The 20,615-nt window shown below is 41.1% G+C and overlaps 2 protein-coding genes across 4 annotated transcripts in view; one reads left to right on the forward strand and one right to left on the reverse strand.

Annotated features, from left to right (window-relative positions):
- Nucleotides 1–246: 246 nt before the first annotated feature.
- arxa (aristaless related homeobox a) lies at nt 247–8,983 on the forward strand. 2 transcript variants are annotated; one of them, XM_032552087.1, is made up of 5 exons: nt 247–676; nt 972–1,542; nt 2,813–2,858; nt 4,250–4,578; nt 6,591–8,983. In XM_032552087.1, the coding sequence occupies exons 1-5, from the start codon at nt 487–489 to the stop codon at nt 6,856–6,858; spliced, it is 1,404 nt and encodes a 467-aa protein (XP_032407978.1). In that variant the 5' UTR covers nt 247–486; the 3' UTR covers nt 6,859–8,983. The 2 variants fall into 2 exon arrangements, with proteins under 2 accessions (XP_032407978.1, XP_032407979.1); XM_032552088.1 differs by having other exon boundaries at nt 6,565–6,746.
- A 9,114-nt stretch (nt 8,984–18,097) lies between these two features.
- Nucleotides 18,098–20,615, reverse strand: part of pola1 (polymerase (DNA directed), alpha 1) — a 56,978-nt gene continuing 54,460 nt past the window's right edge. For both annotated transcript variants that reach the window (XM_032551642.1, XM_032551641.1), the window contains exon 37: nt 18,098–19,038. In XM_032551642.1, coding sequence (XP_032407533.1) covers nt 18,902–19,038 — 137 coding nt within the window. In that variant the 3' untranslated portion in view covers nt 18,098–18,901. The remainder of the gene's footprint in view (nt 19,039–20,615) is intronic.

The raw sequence follows: 20,615 nt of genomic DNA on the forward strand, positions 1-20,615 counted from the left end.
CAACAATGATCTTTGCTTTTATCCTGCACGTTGGTGAAAATCTGTTAAATAAATAAAGTGTTATTTTTGATCAAACTGAAATCCCATTGACTGTACAATGCTCTGCGTGTTTATTCGCCGAGTTCGTTCCGCGGAGGAAAACCGTGTGCTATTCCATGTCGGGTTTTGTCACCTTTCCCTCAAATTGACTTTAATCGTAAAATATATAAAGCTGCTCCGCGCTGTCTCTCTTCAGGCGGACACGCACACGAGCCAATCAGGCGCGCGGTTACAGCCTCCACGCATGTTGAATGAGCGCGCGGTACAGGAGCAGAGTGCAGCGCGAGACGGACGAACCGCTTGCCTGTCATTAGCTCAGAGAGTGACAGAGCAGCGACAGGGAGAAGAGAGGAGTAGAGGACACGCACCCAACACCCACACAGAGCGAGAGGACAGGGGAAGAGGGAGCAGAAGCACCCCGAGAGAAGTGGGAGACTGACAGCCAACATGAGCGCTCAGTTTGAGGAAGATATTCTAGACCGGGGTGAGAGAAAGAGCAGCAAATCCCCGACGTTGCTCTCGTCTTACTGCATAGACAGCATTCTGGGCCGCCGCAGTCCCTGTAAGGTCAGACTGATTGGGGCGCAAAGTTTGACGGGTCTGCCCGGCAGAGGAGAGTTTGACAAGACGACTGACGGTAAGCTGAATCTAAACTTTAAAAGAGAGAGAGAGAGAGAGAGAGAGAGAGATACTTTGGCGAGTCAGGGTGGAACTGGTGACATGTGTAAACAGTAAACCTATATGTTTGCTTAAGTTGTTAAATTGTATCAGGTAAGTGCGCATGTTACATGATTAGATTTAAGTTGTTTCCACTAATCAGGACGAATTGTTTACTGCAATGTGAAATTCTTCGATTTTATGTTCCTAACGAGGTATTAACAAATTAATCCCTGCTTTCTTCTACTGTGTTTCCCGCACTCCAATTTCCTCAGGGCCAACGAAAGAGCCCCTTTCTCTCGGCGCTGACTTGCACCTGCCTCCCAAACTCCGTCGGCTGTATGGACCCGGGGGGAAATACCTACACGACCACACAGAGAAGCTGGAAAGAGAGAGACTGCTCCTAGAGCAGGCCAGCGAGAGCCTCAAAATCAGCCAGGCGCCGCAGGTGAGCATCAGCCGCAGCAAGTCCTACCGGGAGAACGCCTCACTTCACCGGGGAGAGGGCGAGCAGAGTCCAGGGGAGGCCTCGGAGGACGGCGCACTCGGACTGGTGGAGCTCGGGCCCCTCAAGTTCGAGGAGGACGGCGGAAAGGAGGAGGAGGGGAGCTGCGCGGACGCGGCCGCGCTGTCCCCGAAGGACGAGGAGAGGGAGGAGATCTTGAACGCCGGAGACGGGGACGTGAGGGACGGGGAGGACAGCGTGTGTCTGTCGGCGGGCAGCGACTCCGAGGAGGGGATGCTGAAAAGGAAGCAGAGAAGATACAGGACTACGTTCACCAGCTACCAGCTGGAGGAGCTGGAGAGGGCTTTCCAGAAGACGCACTACCCCGACGTGTTCACAAGGTTAGAAAATACAAACGAATAAATATAAATTAAATTAATGAATGGTTAAAAAAAAAAATGCCAAATTTAAAGAGGAAAATCTATGCAGCAGTACGTGTTTTATATCTGTAAATTAAAAATATTACTTAATTTTTCTAGCTCCACGGTAAAGGGGACTGCTTGCTATTTAAAAAATTGAAAAGAATCAACAGTAACAGTACTACTAATATTATTAATAATAAAATATTATAATTTCACTTTATAATAATAATAATATTCTATTAATTTTATTATTATTATTATTATTATTATTATTATTATTATTATTATTATTATTATTATTATTATTAATGTTTTAACACATTTTCCTATTACGCAAAAACCCACAAAAAATCCCTGGAATTTATGTTTATCATTTAATTAACTAAAGTTTTAAATTAATTGCATTTATTCATTAAAAAAATCACTTTCTAACAAAGCAATTTAAAAAATCCAGCCTCCGCTTCTGTGCGGATCACGTCATAAAACTGCCCATCGTAAATAGGTTTCTTGCATGTCTTTGCTGCTCGTTTTGGGACGATTGATGAAAACCCGAACCCGTAAAACGTGTCACTGTCAGGAGGAGAAATTGGATCGGACTAAAGAGCCGATAGGCTTACAGACCAATTCAGGCACATGTCTGAAATATTGGAAAGAAGAGCAGAGTCGCATTTTATTTGTTTATTTATTGTTATTTGGATTTACAGGTTCAATACGTACGTGCAGAACGAAACAAACTCAAAAAGAATTATCTTAAGAATATTCTTTCTATAAAGTCTTTTCTGTTCCCTTTGTATTTCCACATTTCCTCTATCGGCGCAGGATTATTCATATTTTCCAGTCGATTTACTTTAAAGAGAGTCGGTCTAATTTGGACTGCGGGCCCCCATCTAAATCTGGAGGGAGCGCCAATTGCTTTGTGTCAGGCTAGTTTAGATGTCATTATTCCAACCATTATGTTGTTACAGTGACAGGCCTTGGCTAAGGAAAATCTAACAATCACTAGGCCTATTTCTACCCACGCGTGACAGGGGAAAATAGAATATGGGTATGGCGTCTTTTTGCACACACAAAAAAAAGAAGAAAAAAAAACTATCCAACCTATTTTGGTCGTCTATTGTTGACAGTTAACAAGAGGGGACAAAACAGCAATTCTATGTGCTTCCAAACGATGGCTTGTAACCTCGACTCCTTCCTTTCCTCTCTTTCTTCCTATTATTTTTTTTTATATATATATATATATTCTTTGCAGAGAGGAGCTCGCAATGCGTCTGGATCTCACCGAGGCCCGCGTTCAGGTGAGTGCTTCCTTCATCTATAAAGTGAATCATGCAGTAATGCAAATCGAAAGAGAGGGAGGGGAAGTGTGTGTGTGTGTGTGGGGGCGGGGGGGGGGGGGGGGGGGGGGGGGAGTGAGGGAGGGGGAAACAACATCCTCTAATGCTTTATCAGTCCTCTGTGAAATGTCCCCTGGATAATAACCTGCTGATATGCGTCACTGATTGAGGATCAACGATTATGGGCCAATTTGAGGCAATAATTTATTACAGTAAAATGTGTTAAATGGCCCCCAGTCGCTGTGCGGGGAAGGTCCTTCCTGTTATTGAATGTTATTACACGCGAACTGGGGAACGTTTTAGTGGCAATTAAGCCGACGCCGGCGATTCATAAAAGACTCACTTAGTGCAGGAGCAAACAGTGTCTGTATTCCCGGGATGAGTTGGTGTTTGAATTCCCATCAGATGGGGGCACATAGAGGGGGGCGAGGCCGGAATGCGTGCGTGTGAGCGAGGGAGAAAAAGAGGGGAGGGATAATGCTATTTGATTTCCCATTATGTGATTGCAATAGACCTGCATTGATCCGATGCTTTGCACTTGGGAGCGAATGAGAGACCATTAAAGGTGTTTGCACCCCCTCCCCACCCTCCCCGCCCGTCCATGGTTTGGCTCTGAAAGCGTGTCTTGCATGTCCAAAGGCCGAACTCATAACCACAGAGACAGTTCAAACACGATGGAAGCTCCAAGAGGTTATGGCCGACGGTAAAACAACAGATGTCTCTTTAAGGCGAGGCGGAGGGGGGCTGTAGGTGAACAAATCACTTAACGGGCGCCATCAGGAGGTGATAAAAACTCATAAATTCCCGAGGGGCTGTGTAATGCTAAACAGCCCCCTCGGGGAATAATGCACGTTACGTTCCTGTCACTTTCCACATGTTGACATTTTGCTCATTGTGAGAGGTTTGTGAGAGAGGTTCCTCTGCAGCGTCTGCAGAGCAAACTGTGCAGCGGCGGATGCGTGGGAAAGTTAAATACTCTCCTGCGTGGAAGTTCTGCGGCTCTTAAGAATTTAATTTAAAGCGCATTAATTGTTATTGGAGCCAGTTCAGCGGTAATTTTCTGGATCTTTTGTTAACAACGCTCTTAATTATCTCCTCCCCCCTCCCCCCAGAAGCCCGTCTAAAAGGGAGGGAGTTTAATTAGACAGAAAGTAGATTTAAGGAGCCGTGAGCGGCGGGGTTTACCGTGCATGTAATTATTGCCGACTTTCCGCCTGTTGGCCATGCACCTGAACTAGACAGCACTGACAGTGCAGCAGAGACTCGTTGTGTTGATGACAGTAAAACTAAATTACTAATCCCTGTAATGATTTCACACCGTTCAAGACCTTCATCAGCTTTTCCGTCTTTAGGTTTGGTTTCAGAACCGCAGGGCCAAGTGGAGGAAGCGCGAGAAGGCAGGGGTGCAGGCCCACCCATCAGGCCTGCCCTTCCCAGGCCCCCTTGCTGCAGGCCATCCTCTCAGCCACTACCTAGAAGGAGGGCCATTCCCTCCTCACCCGCATCCAGCCTTGGAGTCCGCCTGGACAGCTGCTGCGGCTGCAGCCGCTGCCTTCCCAGGCCTGGCCCCGCCTCACAACAGCTCTGCTCCACCCTTGGCTACCCCACTGGGACTGGGTACCTTCCTGGGCACTGCTGCCATGTTCCGCCACCCTGCCTTTATCGGACCCACTTTTGGCAGGTGAGTTGCTCCTGTAGAGATATGAACTTTAAGATTTAATCTCCATTTGAGGCATTTATTGTAATGACATTTATTGTAATGGTAACAATTCAAAGTAAAACTTCATTCATGTATTGTGTAAACTGCATACACTCACAACCCATGATAAAAGTTGCCCATGATGAAAAAGACTTTATCATCCAGTAGTAATAATTATATTCAGACATATTTTTGAAACATAAATGTAGTGATTGCTGAAACTCTTTTAGAACCAACTCTGAAAAAATAAGAAAACAGCACAAGTAAATACCAACTGGTTATTTACTGGTGGTTATGGTATATAAGCCACTCTGGGTGCAGCAGCCATACCATCTGTTTTACCAGAACAAAAGAGTAACCTAGCAATGATATTACTTTTAGTTCGTTTTAGTAAACTGAATGATGTTTCATAAATCATAAATCATCAAAACATCCATAATTCATTGTATCCACCATAGAAAAATTCAGTTCAGGCTTAGCCAGGTTTGACCAGTCTTCATATTGTGTTTTCAACATTTGTCTAAATATAAAGTGTATTTGTAATGCCTTTTTTTTTTTACAAAGAGTAAAAGGTTTTATGAATCTTAAATTGTGCTTTTAAAATTTCTTTAAATCCAGTTCTGGTCTGTTTGGTCTCAGTGTTTTGTAATTTAAACTAGAGATTATCAAATGCAGGCTTGGTTCAGTAAAAACTGTGAGACATTTCTTTGATTTGGCTCCAAACTAGATCTTAAGAATTAGACATTAACTTTGCCACCTGCAATTTATGATAATATTTTTCTTACAGTGTATGCTGTACACAGTACAGGTGGGTGCCCATTCCCCATTAATTGGACTTATAAATAAGCAATAGAAAACTCACTGGGCAACTGACATGGTGCCCTGTATGTTGTGCCGCCCTGGACAGTGAGCCATAATCACACAAATTGACGACTGATTCCAACATTGCTATTTGTTTCTGGTTTTTGCAAACATCCTTCAGTAGTTTGTGTTATTATCATCATAGTATGATTAATTCTTGTCATGATACATTTTTTTTCCACATAACAGAAAAAGATAAAGTAATTGCTAAACCCCAGTTGATCTGATGCACAGGCCTCCTGCAGCTCCAATATTTGCTCTTTTCTCCTGTTTACGTCTCAAGCTGCCTGTCTTTGCAGCAGGCCGCCAGCCTCCCATAAAATACGACCCTCACATTCATCCCTGTACTTTAAAGTAAATCACAACAATTGTGCAGAAAAGACCCCAGCTGCAACTCAGCTTAGGATAAACTCCCACTGCACAGTGCAGCTCTAATGGGCGGTGGTCTGCAGTCACACTCTTGTCTATGTTTATCTCAGTGTCTGATTATAAATGTGCTACACTGCTAGCCATTCACAGTTTGGTCTAATCAACCTGTTGAATGTGTTAATAAATTAACCAAATGTGTGAACCTGCAAATCAAGCTGTGAGGAGAGGGTGATGCCCCCCACCCCAACCCCATGTGACTCAATTAGCTTTACCAATATAGAATGCGTGATAGAGAACCGTGTTCGCTGCATTTATACTTCCACTGAACAAAGTGGAAGGTTAGAAATAAAAAAATAAATTAAATATTTATATACAATTATTTATGTATATATTTTTTTGCAAATAAAAACATGTATTAAGGTGAAATAAATACAAAAATATCAAATGCACAGCAACTCAATATATTTTTAACTTTTACATTGGATGAATCAAATAATACTAAAGTTAAAAAAAATAATAATAATTTTATAATGTACAAATATTTTGTCAGGATCTAAATTCTGAAGATCTAATTCCATCATCGATCATTTTTCTGAGAGTGTAAAAGAAAGTTCCTCTTCTGCAACTCTCACACTTCACTCTAATATAAGAGCCAAACACCTTGAGCTTCAAAATAACCACCCTGATGTGCTATCTGACAATGCATAAATCAACCTAAACATGTTTATTTTAATTTAGATGGTTGAACTCTGGTCTTCCTTCAGGCTGTTCTCCAGTATGGGTCCCCTGACAAGTGCTTCCACCGCTGCAGCCCTCCTCCGTCAGCCCGCGCCCCCAGTGGAGAACCCCTCCCATGCAGGCTCTGTCCTGCCCGACCCTTCCTCTGCTTCCTCTTCCTCATCCTCCTCGGCGGCGGCAGACCGCAGGGCCTCAAGTATTGCCGCGCTGCGCCTCAAGGCCAAGGAACACTCGGCTCAGCTCACCCAACTTAACATCCTGCCAGCGGGAGCCGCGGGGAAGGAGGTGTGCTGAACACTCAGCAGCAGCTCTAGCCCCTCCCGTCCTGGGCTTACGCCCCATTCCAAGACAGCCCGCACCCCCTGAGAAAAAAACAAAACAAAACAAAAAAAACCAAGAAAAGCAAAACATTCATACCTCTGGAGGCTGTCGTCCTGATGATGAACACCCCCCCCTGCCCCTTGTTAGACCTTCCCAGTTACCTCATGTTTCCCCAACAAAATAGCACGACCAAATGCAGAAGAGCACTGGCTGAGAAAGTGTGTCTGTGTGTCTCTGATAAGCGTTGTTGCCATTCTTTCACATAGTTTCCAGAAACACATAACATTAAACTCAATATCACGAGAGCTCTCAGTTAAAAAGAATATTTTGAAAAACATCCAAAGATTAAATACATTTATATAGCTATCTATTTCAAATACTTATTGCTCCTTCCACAGTCACTCAAACGTGCATTGGGGATTGTTTACAGTGCATACATATACATATATGCTTAATAAAATATAAAGCAAACAAGTCATTAGAGGCGGAATGTAACAAATAAATGAGCTTTTAATTAAAAAACAGTTTATAATCTTTCGAACATGAGGTATTGAAACAGCTTTTTGGTGGTTTACGTTTTACAACCAGGACTTTTTTTTTTTTTTCATGGTTTCATTTCCTTTCCTGAAGTCGAGACACACACACTCACCCCTAGCGCAGAGCTGAAAAACGGCAGGGGAACCCAGACTTTTATACAACAGAGTTCCTCGGATGTGGACAACACCAGTGCTCGACATTAACTCTGCTTAATCTGTATGCATTATTATGTGGGCTGAGCCAGTCTGCATGTTTAACAAAGGCGAGTCGGAGGAGGTCCCCCTCCTTCCCCCCACACCCACAACCTCACCCACCCACACACACACACACACACACCCTGAACCAAAGGAAAACTTGTCCATAGACCTTCCATAGCCTTCTCTGCAAGCCTGACTCCTCTCCACTGCTCGCTTGTCCATCTGTCACACTCAGCAGCACCACTGCGAACGTATGTCTAATTAAAATTTACCTTCTAGATGATCTACGCATCTATGTTTCTCTATTTGGTTAAATTTGATTTTCACAGCAGTGGCATTTCAGCTGACTCTGACTCCAGGACATACGAGCAATGAGATCTGACTGTGTGAGAGAAAAATTGTAAATATTGTGTAAAAAAAAAAAAAAAAAAAGAAAGAAAAAAAAGAGAGAAAGAAAAAGCTTGAAAAGTAAGAGAAAAAGGATCGTTTTCAAAACAAGGTCGTGTATATTTTAAGAGACCCTGTTTTGATCAATTTGCACTCGGTGTAGTGTGTAATGAATGTCGCCCTGTGTAGATTTCCACCTGTGTTTATGAATTATTAGGTTTTTAGATAATTATTTATGTCAAAACTTTTCCCAGAGGAAATGAGTGAAGGATATTTGTTTTTCATATTAAGTGATTGTAATTTCCTGGCTTAATAAGATTAATTTGAATAAATGACATTGGTAAAATGAGTTAGTATTATTATTTAAAATTCCCTCGATAATTAGAGGCTTACTCCAGGAAAAATATTTTTTAAAATATATAAAACAATGAATAAAAGGTGCAAAGAAAAATATGTGCTTTCCTGTCTTACCTTGCAATGGCAGGTGCTCAAAAGAGGAATATTTTCCCAAAAGCCAAAATATATTAGTAGGTGTTTAATCCTCCCAGTTCAGTTGACAAAATACTAACCATATATTCATGAGCTTAATCCCTACATAAGAAAGGCGCGACAAAGGCGAGGGGTTTTCAATTAAAGCGCCCACTTTATCTTTGGGGGGCCGTCACAAAACTTGCCTAAAAACCCTTTAAAGGCGCTAAATTGGTCTTAACATCTGTAATGCCATGTCGATGGAAGAGAGTCCCCTTTGTCATTAATGAAGTAACAAACCACTTCATCAAACGGCTTTCACACACACAACCTGGGAGAGTTAATTCCCCCCTCCAAATCCCCACTCTGATGCCGGACTATTACACCAATCAATGGTTATTCTGCTCAGTTTGACCCAACCATGGTACCCGACCAAACCGCGTGAAATTACCCCACGGATTAATGTAGTCCCCCTTTCTTTTATTAAAAAATATATTGTTTGCATCTGGGAAAAGCCTCCTCTATAATTCTTCCAGCCCTTCAGTTTTTTTTAAACACCAGTTAATCACTCAGTTTTACTGCATAAAAAAAAAAAAAGAAAGACTCATATAATAAGGGCCTGAAGGACATACTTAGAGCAGGCGTGCCTCTAGAAACTGGGCTAGCCAATGTTGCACCAAAACCAAAAGCTGTGATAGAATTTCAGGAGTTTTAATATTCTCTTTTTATTTACATGTATCAGAGTAAATACTTGAAATCAGAATGTGGGGGGGAAAAAATTAAACATTAATATCAAGAAATAACTTTTGCAACTATTTTAGGTTCATTCTGTCTTGACGTCACATAGATTGAGGCACCAAAGGAGGAGTTGGGTGCAGGACATTTGATGGTACCGCTGATTTACAGCCAAAGATATGAACCGATCAGGCTGATCAGTTCTGACTTTTTTTATCTGAAGGACTTTAACACATGAAAAACAGTTTGGTACAGGCACCAATTTTGTAGCTGGTGGATGATTGGTGGAGCAAATGCTAAGGTTACCCTATCAAACCTTTTTGGTGGGTTTTCTTTGGGGGTCTCACCTGCCAATTTTGATTTTGACCAGTGATTTTTTATTTTTTTGTCTAAGGACTATAACAGATACAGAGGTATCTTAATAAAAGCTATAATTGCTTGTAACAAAAAGAATACAATTGTAAAAGGTCTTTTTTTTTTTTCAAAATCTTTACAAAGCGTAAAGAGAGGGGGTGATTTTTGAGTTTTCATTTTATCCAACCTGTCCGGGACCCAAGGATCAGACTTTTCCCGCATGATATCAATGTTTTGCTTTTTAACTACAGGAAATATTTATAGAGGTAGTAGTTTTTAATTCAACAGAAAATGAAGGAATTGCAAGATTACACTTAATTTCTTCTAACCAAGGTGTGAGTCCCCACTCTTTAGATATTCATTTGAAGTTAATAAAGAGTAATGAAGTTTGTTGATGCATTTATAAAGACTAAAATCAGTGGGAGGTCCGTTTTGATGCATTTAAGGAGTGGTGAAGAAAAATAATTGCTTTTAAAACAATTTATCTACTAGGAAAATTGGCCTATTCCGACATACGGCTGAATGATTGGTGCATTTCTGCACCCGAGCTGCTTCAATGTACAAAAAAAAAACAAAAAAAAAAACTCCAGTATGCCTAAACCAGCAGACACTATGTGAGAGAGCTTCATGTTTTTTTGTTGTTTTTTTTAAACCGTCTTTTGCTGAAACTCAGTGGAGCGTGTGTGCTTTCTCTTCCTCCGTGATGAGACTGTCCGGGAGAACTTGTAATCTTATTGTGAATATAACTAATGAATGGCAAACCAATTTGTCCCTAATATCTGCGGGGGGGTTGGGGGAGGGGGGGGGGGGGGGGGGGGGATGCCAGGAGGCAGATGACCCGCTGGGAGCGAGGCTTAAACTTTCTTTGCAGCGCAAAAAAGGCGAGAAAATTGAAATGCTGTCGGAGGTTATAGAGTGGATTTATAAAGTCACACTTGTTGGATGTGTTCCTTTTCATTCAACACGGGCCTTGTGTTTGGGATTAAAGCCAGGAGGCTTCTTGTTGCATGAATGATCACAGTGATGGATGTTGATGGGGGGAAAAGTCCAATCAGAAACATGTTGTTGGGTGGGAGCGGGGAAGGCGGAGGGAGGGAGGGGGCGGGGAATCATGGTTGGATTCCTCACAGGTAAATCCAGGTGACGGAAAATTTCCACCCATTTTCATCACTGCGTTCCCTCCGCCCTCGCCCCCCTCCCTCCACTCATCTGGACTTGATTTGGCCCTGATTTGGATCCTCCCGGACCTCGTTGCTCCCACCACGTCCCTACCGAGGAGAATAGACCAAATCACTCCACAGCCTCCGCCGGATAAAGTCCTCACTCAGCCCCAGTGAGAGGAGAGGAACTCTAAAAGGCGCTTTGATGAACGACTCCCCCTCTTTTCCTCCCTCAGGCGGAGAACCAGGCCCCCGATGAAAGCCCTAAATAGCGGGGGCCAAGGCTCCGCGCTCCCCTCTCGGTTCGCCCCTTAATTCCCCGTCTCTCTTGCTCTCATCCAATTAGCTCAGTGTATTAAGCGGTTTATCGTCTCATAACCACCCTTTCAGCTCCAACAAGGGAGACACTTTGCAATAGGACCAGCTCTCCTTTTGACACCCTCTCCGGTGCGGCGCTATGAATAACAGGGACAGAATAGGCGACTAATTCCCTCATCAAAGCCTACCTTGTCCATCGCTGGTCAAAACGACAAGCAATAAAGCTTAACGCCACAATACAAAGAGACTTGTTCGACCTTATTAGCTTAGCGGGGTCGAATTAATGCAAGGGACCTCATTTGACTGGGTTGCAGGGGACAAAACTGGGGGCCCCTCACTTAAAAACCTGCGGCGAGACAGAGCACTGGAAAAAAAAAACCGAGCTGTTAGAGTTTATCCAATGAAACTGCGTCATCCATTCTGTTTGGGGAGATTTTAGTTAACTTATATCTTATTGGAAATGATATCTTAGAAATAAATTAATCAAAGTCCCCCAACTTTTTAAAGGCTGTCACGGAATGTGTTGTATTTCAATTAATTTAAAATTTATTTTACATAAATTAATTCTATTATTGAAGAAAAAAAAAAGGTTAGTTTTAATTAATTAATAGAGAGTTAGCCCGAGTCACGAGCAAACTAAGCTGCTGCTTAGGGTGGCCAGGGCACCAGGGGGCCCTCTAGAGGCCAAACATACTTACACAATAATGCAGATGTCAAAACTTGAATTTCTCACTAAGTGAAACCACTGAAGTGGCTGTGATGAAGTCACAGTAGGTGACAAAACGACAGTCTGCCTCATTGTTCAATTCAATTTCAATTCAGTTTATTGATATAAAACCAATTTACAACAAATGTCATCTCACGGCACTTTAGAGGCACAGAAAAGCTCAATAGAAGTTTACAAATTGATCAGTGAGTTCGAGCCCTCGCTTTCATCCTCCATGCAAACAGACAATAGGTGAAAATCTGAATCAACTTTTAAGCAGTAGTATATTTAAATAAAATATGAATAAAGTTATGTGTTGTCACATAATAATACCATGTTTAAAAAAAATCTCTTCATTCACAGAGCGTTCATTAAATCTGAATCAAGGCAAAGGCAAACGAAAAAATCCTACAGATGATAAAACTTTAAATAGTTCTATGTTTTCTTTATTTGTTCCACAAATAAAGACAAATATTTGGTTTATGATAGCCTACCTCTACATTTGGTACAAAGGGACTCAATAGAAAGGTTCCATCAAATTTTATTTTCTTTCTAAATTTTGTTTCCTAATCCATTTTTATTTCATTCAAACTGCTTTAATCTTTCAGGAAGCCTGTTCGTATGCTGATGTAAATCTGGGGAAAGCACCAGGCGGCCACCAGTAGAGCCGGGTCAAACAAGCTGCTGCCTGGAGCCTCCAGTGCAGAGGGGGGCCCTCAAGAGCCTTCAACTTCTCAGACGGAAAATGAAAAACTCATGAGAAATCTAACATAGTGTAAATGCACTTGTTTTATCTCTTAAACTCCACTTGTTAAGCTGTTAATGCTTGTCCACATTGACTTAACTCGTCTGGAAGCCGACTTGACTTGACTGGAGCTTTTGAACTTTTGTTTCCACGTTCAAGGAGTTAAAGTTTATTATCATGCAGGGTTTATAAGTTTGCATCAATGGTTTATGGATTAGAAATATAAGATATGGAACCATTAGGCCATTAAAATATCACAGTTGAATACTGCAATGACTGACATTGACTTGAATTAATCTATATTTTCCTGAATCTTGTCTTTCTTTTCAATTATAATATCTCTATCGCTCTCCTCAAGCTTTAGTATTTTCATCACTGAAATGAATGTGAAGGGTTGAGCGTTTGACTGATACAAATTCAAGATTAGATTAAGTCAGGGAAATAACCTTCACTTCACTATTTAATTTTTGCTATTCATTTTTTTCCAAGTCATTTGAAGTTAATCTGATTGTTAACTTAAAAGTAAACCATAAAATTCCAGCATTATCACCGACATGCAGGACGTGGTACTGGTCACAAATACAACCGTCATCACACCAGGATAAACCCTGTTTTTCCAGGTAATCTTTGGGATTCTGCAGTATGTAAGCTGAAGTTAATGCTATTGCATGTCTGGCTCGGATTTTTATGCACTAAATACTTCTCACACTCAATATAATTTTAAGCTGAGCGTAAATATCAGAATAAGACATTTTACAGCATTTCTGCCTTAGCTGGTCTTGACATCTCTGTTCATTGGACCTTTCAAAGCGGTTCATATAAACTCATTTTTGCTCAAACCAGACGGAAGGAAAAGCCGCAATAATGCATTACTTCCCAAACGCAGTGCAGCAGAAACCCAATTGTTTCAACATGACTAACTGCTTTGTTTTGACTCAACTTTAGACAGGTCAAGTAATTTTTGTCACTCTATATTTGATTAGTAAAGTGTGGAAGAACAAAACGTCTGCAGCAATAACAGTTCGTGAATAACAGGATAATAAAACTGATTTAAAATGTCCTTATGCAGTTCAAACTCATCAGTAATAAATGAGCCTGATTAATAGGGACACAGTTTCACAGCTGTGTGGATTAATGAGCACAAACAAATCTCATGGATGCAGGGGATCCCCTTTTATTACACTATGGGTCTATAATGGAGGCCTCATTCCGATATAAAAACAAATATCAGTGGATTTAAATATTAGCTGCAAAAATAATTCATAACTTAATCAAACATCCTAGTTTGTAAATGCAATGATCAATAATAATCAATCACATATTAGAAACTTTCTTCTTATAAAATATTTCAAAAATGTTTTCGAATCGATTGGAACACAAAATGGTGGCTCTGTCCAGCATTAGCTGCTTTCAGTTACCATGTGCTCCTTGCACCAGAGAACTGTGAGGGTGATGTGGTCATTGGGGTCGAGTTATCAATGAGTATCGCAAATTAGTTAAAAAAAAAAAAAAAAAAAAAAGGAATGGTCCTAAGAATTGCGGTTCAGAAAGTTGAAAATATCAAGTTTTAGCTTATTTTAGCTACAGCGCTAATGCTACTGCTAATGCTAAAGTTAAAGCAAGCTTTGCTTCCTCCTTCTGAATTCCAGGTAAAGGGTTACATCATGTCAACATGGTAGGATATGTTTACTACCATCTCTGCAGCATTTTGTGCTTCAATCACAAACTAATTCATTTTAATAAACAAATTGGCAGCTGCTCAGTTATGATTCTGCTGCCCAGGAGAAGCCAGCAGAGGAAATTGACAGGACGGATCCTCTATGTCCTTAAAAGCTGTTTATGTGCCCTGGCTTCAGCTGTAAAAGTGTATCCTTATTGATCACAATTGATCTAAAGTTGTAAGTTTTACATGTATATTAAGATAATTCTGGAAACACACATTTTAGGAACTTAGTCTAATCCTGTTCAACGTTTAACTTGTTTAAGTTATTTAGACTTCAGCTTTAGTCATGCAAGATCGTTTTAAGAAATATTTAGGCGTTCAATCTAATCAGGCATGACATTATGACCAACACAGGCACTCTGCTATGCAGCTCTATACGCAACAATCTGGAATTAATTCTGACTCTTCTTTACCAGAACCATCCTTAATTTCTTTTTGGATTTGAGCAACAGCAGCTTGTCTGCTTTATCGGACCACCCAAGGCAGCATCCTGACCCTGTCATTGGTGCACTGCTGTCTGTTCCTTGGACCACTTTGATGCAAACAGGCACTGCACAGGAGTGTAGATTTGGAAATGGTCTGAACTCACACGCCTTTTCTAACACATCACAGTATCCGCTTGCTGCTGAAAATACTCGCCCGGATTTTAGGATGGGCTTACAGGGGCTCCAGCCCAGGGAGCCCAGGGTTGCGCTTTGGGGGCCACCGAAAGATGATTTGTATTTTTGTGAATGAATAAGGTCAGAATGCCTTAATTTTATCCCTGGCTAAGAGGATTTTGACTGTGTTGTTGAAAAACAGTTTGATTTGTTCTGGCAAACGTAGACCATGAATGCTTGATCAAGCATGAATGCCAATATTGGTCCAAATTTGAGGCGTTTCATGCATTGGGGGAGAAGCATCAGTGCATAATTTCTCACAATGGTGGACAACAGAAAGTATGACAGGAACGAAAGAAAAAGAAGAGCTTTACAGAGAGGTGATGATGAAGAAAATATCCAGGCTAATAACAGGTTTTCCTAAACCTCATATTGGACATGGAACAGAACCATCGTCCCTCTCCGCTTCTCAAAACGTTAGCCTTGCTAACGGTGGCTCGATGGTCCCACCAGAACCTGGATCTGTGTCTGATCTGGCGCCTGCGAAATCAGAGGCAGTGGAAGGCCGATCTTCTTCGCCAGGTGCAACGATGGGTAATCCGTACGGTTCTGATCCTGCACTTTGGGTAAAAACTGATGAGTTGGTGTGAGTTTACTGGGCTGAACAAGAAGCAGAGAGCTGTCAAAATATGGATGCTAATTTTAAAGCATCGGCACGTGTGTGTGCATGTTAATGTGCAACTGTATAATCATGATTAAGTAGGGCCCACACCAGGGGCCCACACCCTCCTAAATCCGGCAAAAAAAGAGAAAAAAAACCCTGCTTTCTGAATAAGCCATAAAATAAACTCTTTAAATCTATTCTAATAAGGAGACATGTAAATTGTCTCCCTGACAACAGACCAAGTTGTGGTGTTTATTGCTGCAACACGGAAACTTTCTCAACTTCAAATGAGATCTCCTGAAGTTGATGCATTCATTCACAACACAACCCATATAAACACATCATCCTCACCGCTGAACACGGTGAATTACTGAGCGTTACATTTAGAAAATATGAATAATTTGAATGGCTTACATTTAAAACCTTCCAACAGTTCTTTTTATAGTGTGGGGGCCGCACTGTACATTCGGAACTATGCAGTCGACCCTGAAGTTGATTAACTCAAGAAAAGAAAGATGGAAAAAAAAAAAGCGACTGTGGGAGAAGAAGTGGAGCCAATATGATTTAATAAATATGTAAAGTTCTGAGCAGTTGGATGCAGACGCATGGAGACACTTTCTCACACACAGCATGTTCTATCCGTTGCAGGAGTGAATCACAGTTTAAGTGTTCAGCCCACTTAAGCTTGCCTTTTGCGAGTCACAGAGGTTTGAAGTGATTTGTGAGGCGTGCAGTGTTTATGGAAATGCACGCGGCAGGATGGAGAGTTAAAAAAGAAAAAAAAAAAAACAACAGACTATTAACACAAAGGACAGTTATTGGGTGAAAGAAAATGCTAACTTTGAGCGTGTGTGTTGAACTTCAGCAACGGCAGATTAAATCCGGATAACATTTAGAAATGCAGAGCCATGATATACGACTCAAATGTCATAGCGGAGGGGTCAACTCGCAACTCACCGATTTGTATTGTTGGTTTTTAGGTTCTTTCACATTAACGTCGGGTATTTTAACAGTTTGCAAAATAAATACAAAAGGAAAACAATCTTTTATTTGACAACCTACAAATTCAGTAAGTGAAACGTCTAATTGCTCTTCTGCAGGATAAGACTCTTTACAATCAGCTCATAAATAAACATATATGTTGCAGACTGATTAGAGCACATGGTGCACAAAGCAGAAGGGGGCATTAAGGAATGAAACGTTTTAAAATTAAATGTCAGCTGTAAGAACAAAAGGCCTTTGACTGTTGCATTTGTAAAGAGATCAGTTTCACACAGAGCTCAGAGAGAATGGGTTTTAAATATAGCTGCTAACATTATCTGCCCCCTTTGTTTTAACCAGTCCAACCATCGAATCATTTTAACTGGGTTTCTTTACATTTAGGTCCTTACATTTTCTTAAACCTCTCTTTTAAAATCTGATAATGTAAATATTTGTTTCTCAGAACTAAAAGAATGGATTTACAATTAAATGTAACAAAAGATAATTCCCCTCCATCAAAATATTTATCAAGCATAAAAAGTGGGAGTCAGTTTGACGCATTTAATTATAGCATTCAGATTTTATTGTATTCGACCTCTTGATCTCTGGCTGGAGCCGACATCAAAAAAAACTGGGATAGATTTTAACCAATGTTCAGTATACAAGCGCATTGTTGTGTATTTCACTTGTTCTTCCATGTTAGCTAACACTTTCTGCTAGTTCAGTGATGACTCAGTCACTTCCTTTAGTATAGAGACCCCCTTCTTCACTGTTTTTTTTTTACAATTTTATGCGGATCTTTTGGCTTTTAGACCAACACAAAGTGATTTGTAGTCAGTATTCTAGAAGCAGCTTTTGCAAAGTTCCCCGGTGGATTTTTTATGTTCTCTCTCCTTCCAGGTTTGAACATCTAAAAGATGAAACATTTAAACATTCCTCTTTGCAAACAGAGGAATATTAATGTAGAATTTGAAGTCTTGCCATTGGTTCTTAGTTGGAATTACATGTAGATCCATACTTTGACTAAGTCATTCCATCGCAAGACCTTCGTTCTGTTAGAAGATGAACCGCACAATCCGCTCCAAGTCTTTCCAGTCTTAACAGATTTTCTTCCAGGATGGCCATGCATTCATTTCTCCTGCTGAAAAGAATCCCCGCAGCATTTTTCTGCCACCACCGTGTTGTGGGAGTTATGTGTTTGGGTTGATGTACGGTATTATTACATTTGTGTTTGAAATTTGGGCCAAACATATATATTCTTTCTCATGTGAAAATCAACTCCTACCTGTTGGTGGTGTCCCCTGAATGATTAGCAGAAAATGCTGCTCCCTAATGTACTCAATCAGCTACAATTACCCTGAGATGAACTTTCACAAAAAGCAGGATCTTTGGACCAATAAGGTGACTTTCCCTCCCTACAGATCAATAATTAGACGGTAGATCTAACCTTCTAAAGCTGCACAGGTAATAAGTAAATTCATGTTTATTTATTTATTATGGATTAACTTATTTTTTAGGATTTTTGTATAGCAAAAAAAAAGGAACAAGTTCATAGATTATATAAAACCATTTAATACATGGTTAGTAGATAGTAGAATTGAATACATTTATACAACAATAGCAAAAGACAGAGTTCTCAATGATTAAGTTCTTTATTGAGTTTTTTTTTTTATTATTTAAAACATCAATATCAAAATATGCCACATTCTGGCCATTACAAAACAAAACTCAGAATTGCTACAGTAACATAGAAAATGTATTAAAACACAGAGAGGGTAGAAGAAGAATGAAAGAGACGACTTGGCCTGAGTTAAACAGAGGCAGTGAGGGAGAAGCAGATCAGATGTTCGATACCGGGACAAAAGAGCCAAGGAGCCGCGCGTGTGGCCTTCCTCACCCCGTCACTCCCCGTATCCTCCTCAGCCCTTTCTTTCATCCCCTGATCCGACACACACCCCTAACACTCACACACACAGACACGCAGCGTGAATGGTGGTAATCAGAACAAGTGTCCGATCGCTGCGGGCGTCCAGTGGTCTCAGTGGCTCGGGGTCACTATCATTGGCTAATTAGCTGCTCCTGGAGTACACCAGCTGCTCTAAGGAGAAGCCATTTTCACACACACACATGTACACGCATCTGGGCTCAGCTAGCTTCTGCACATACAATAGACTGTCATTTAGGTATGATTGCTGCTCCCCTTTACCATGCAACGGAAGGGTGATGGGGTCAAGTCATAACTGTGAGAGAAAGTGTGTGTGTCGGGGTGTGCGTGAGGAAACTGGAGAAAAGGAGAGGTGTGATTGGTGTTTTAAGGAACACAAGAAGTCCATCAGGGCGAAGAAAGAAGATCGGCGGTCCACCAATCACGCTGTTATTTACAAACCGAAGGAGGATTTAAATGTCTGAGGCTCTTGGATGTTTTGTCCTTGCAGATTGTTTTCATTTGAACGACGAGAAAGCTTGGAAGAGTTTGGCCAAGTTAACCTCAGAGTAGCTGCTGGTGGCCAAAGCCCTGTCTGGGACTTCCTTCAGCTTCAGATACACCTGCCGTGTGGAGTTTGGTCTCTTTAAAGACGCTGCAAAGACAGAAAAGAAACATATTACGATACAATGCCAGAGTTACACAGTGAATCTAAGAATCCCACCACTTGCATCCCTCATCATAAACACTCAGGATCATTTCAGTCATAAACTGCGAAGCTAACCGATCCAGTTCTGTCTGAAAGTAATGCTATTACTTTGAGGAGCGGATGGATGATCACACAGAATTAGACTGATGGGTCGATGGCACATGCACCCATGCAGGATCACGAGATCGATGGAAAAGCCCAATGAGAGCATGAAGTCAATACCTCGTCCCTGTTATCTCCTCAGGTGGGCTGTAATAAGGCCAAAGAGAAGACGGAGGGACGGCTCTCCGGGACAGGATGGCAACCACAAGCAAGCAAACCTTTTCAATATACTGACGTACCAAGTGTGAATGAAACCAAGTAATAACACCATCACCACACAAAGGAGGGCAGTGGATATAACAGTGATCTGAGAGGAGCTGGGTTTTTTTAAAGGAAGTTCTCTCTCATAGTAAACATTGTGTTGGGTTTGCCACGTTCCCTACATTACAGCAAAGTCACACTAAACCTGCAATAAATTTTACAAAAAAAAAAACAAAACTACGAATGTCATTGGCTGATATCTTCATTTTTCTGATCTTCTGTCAAAACTGAAAAACACCATTTCACCCATCAGAAATACTCACAAAAATCTGTGGAAAAGAAACCTCTGAAAATGCCATTTTTCTGTGTGTGTGTGTTTATTTGTAAGATCAACAAGTTTCTGAAAGCAGTGATGTCACAGCCACACCTCTGATTTAGCCCCCGACCCAAAGCGCTAAACCATAGCTGATTCTCCAAGCTTTTTTTGCATGTTAGTGCATCCCTGTGGCAGACTGGCACAGGTTTTAGAGTAAAGTCATTATAAGAAAGACTGCTATGTTTACGTGGATCTTTTTGCGATTGGAAAACAGAAAAGTCATGTTTGACTGTGTTTTGTTTGAACAAAGCCTAAATATTTCTTGTGTTGCACAGCACTGATGCAGCAGCACGTTTTGATATTTTGACAAGTTTCCAAAAACCCAACTTCCACATGGAAGCAGACACCTACCAGAACGATTTTCCTCATTAAAAGGTGATTCTATTGTAATGCAACAATGACCACAAGCACCTTTTATATGGGCAAAGGAAAGCAGATGATTAGTAAACATAATTAGGGCTAAGATGGTCTCCATTGTGCATATTGAAGTATATGTAGCGTTTTGAGTTACTAAAATAGGCAGTTGTAAGCAATTTTAGAAGGCGACTCAAGTATTTTGCAGATTTTAGTTATTCGTGAGTGACTGTGGTCCTAATAAGACCTAATTATCGTGCTAATCTTTAGAGATGTACTTTAAATAAAGACCAGCTACTCATTTAGAAAAGAGGCTCATAACAGAGCCCGGTATTTGTCTACTGGTCCGTTTTAGTTTAGATCCAATGTGCACACAAACCAAGTTGTCCATATGGCCAGTTGCTATCTCCTCGCCACCTCCATGTCCATATCTCCCTGTCTCGTCCTTCCTGTCTGCTGCATTAGTGGCTACTGGATAAATACCGGCCCA

Source organism: Xiphophorus hellerii, chromosome 21 (genome assembly GCF_003331165.1).
Source record: "Xiphophorus hellerii strain 12219 chromosome 21, Xiphophorus_hellerii-4.1, whole genome shotgun sequence".
NCBI classification, from domain to species: Eukaryota; Metazoa; Chordata; class Actinopteri; order Cyprinodontiformes; family Poeciliidae; genus Xiphophorus; species Xiphophorus hellerii.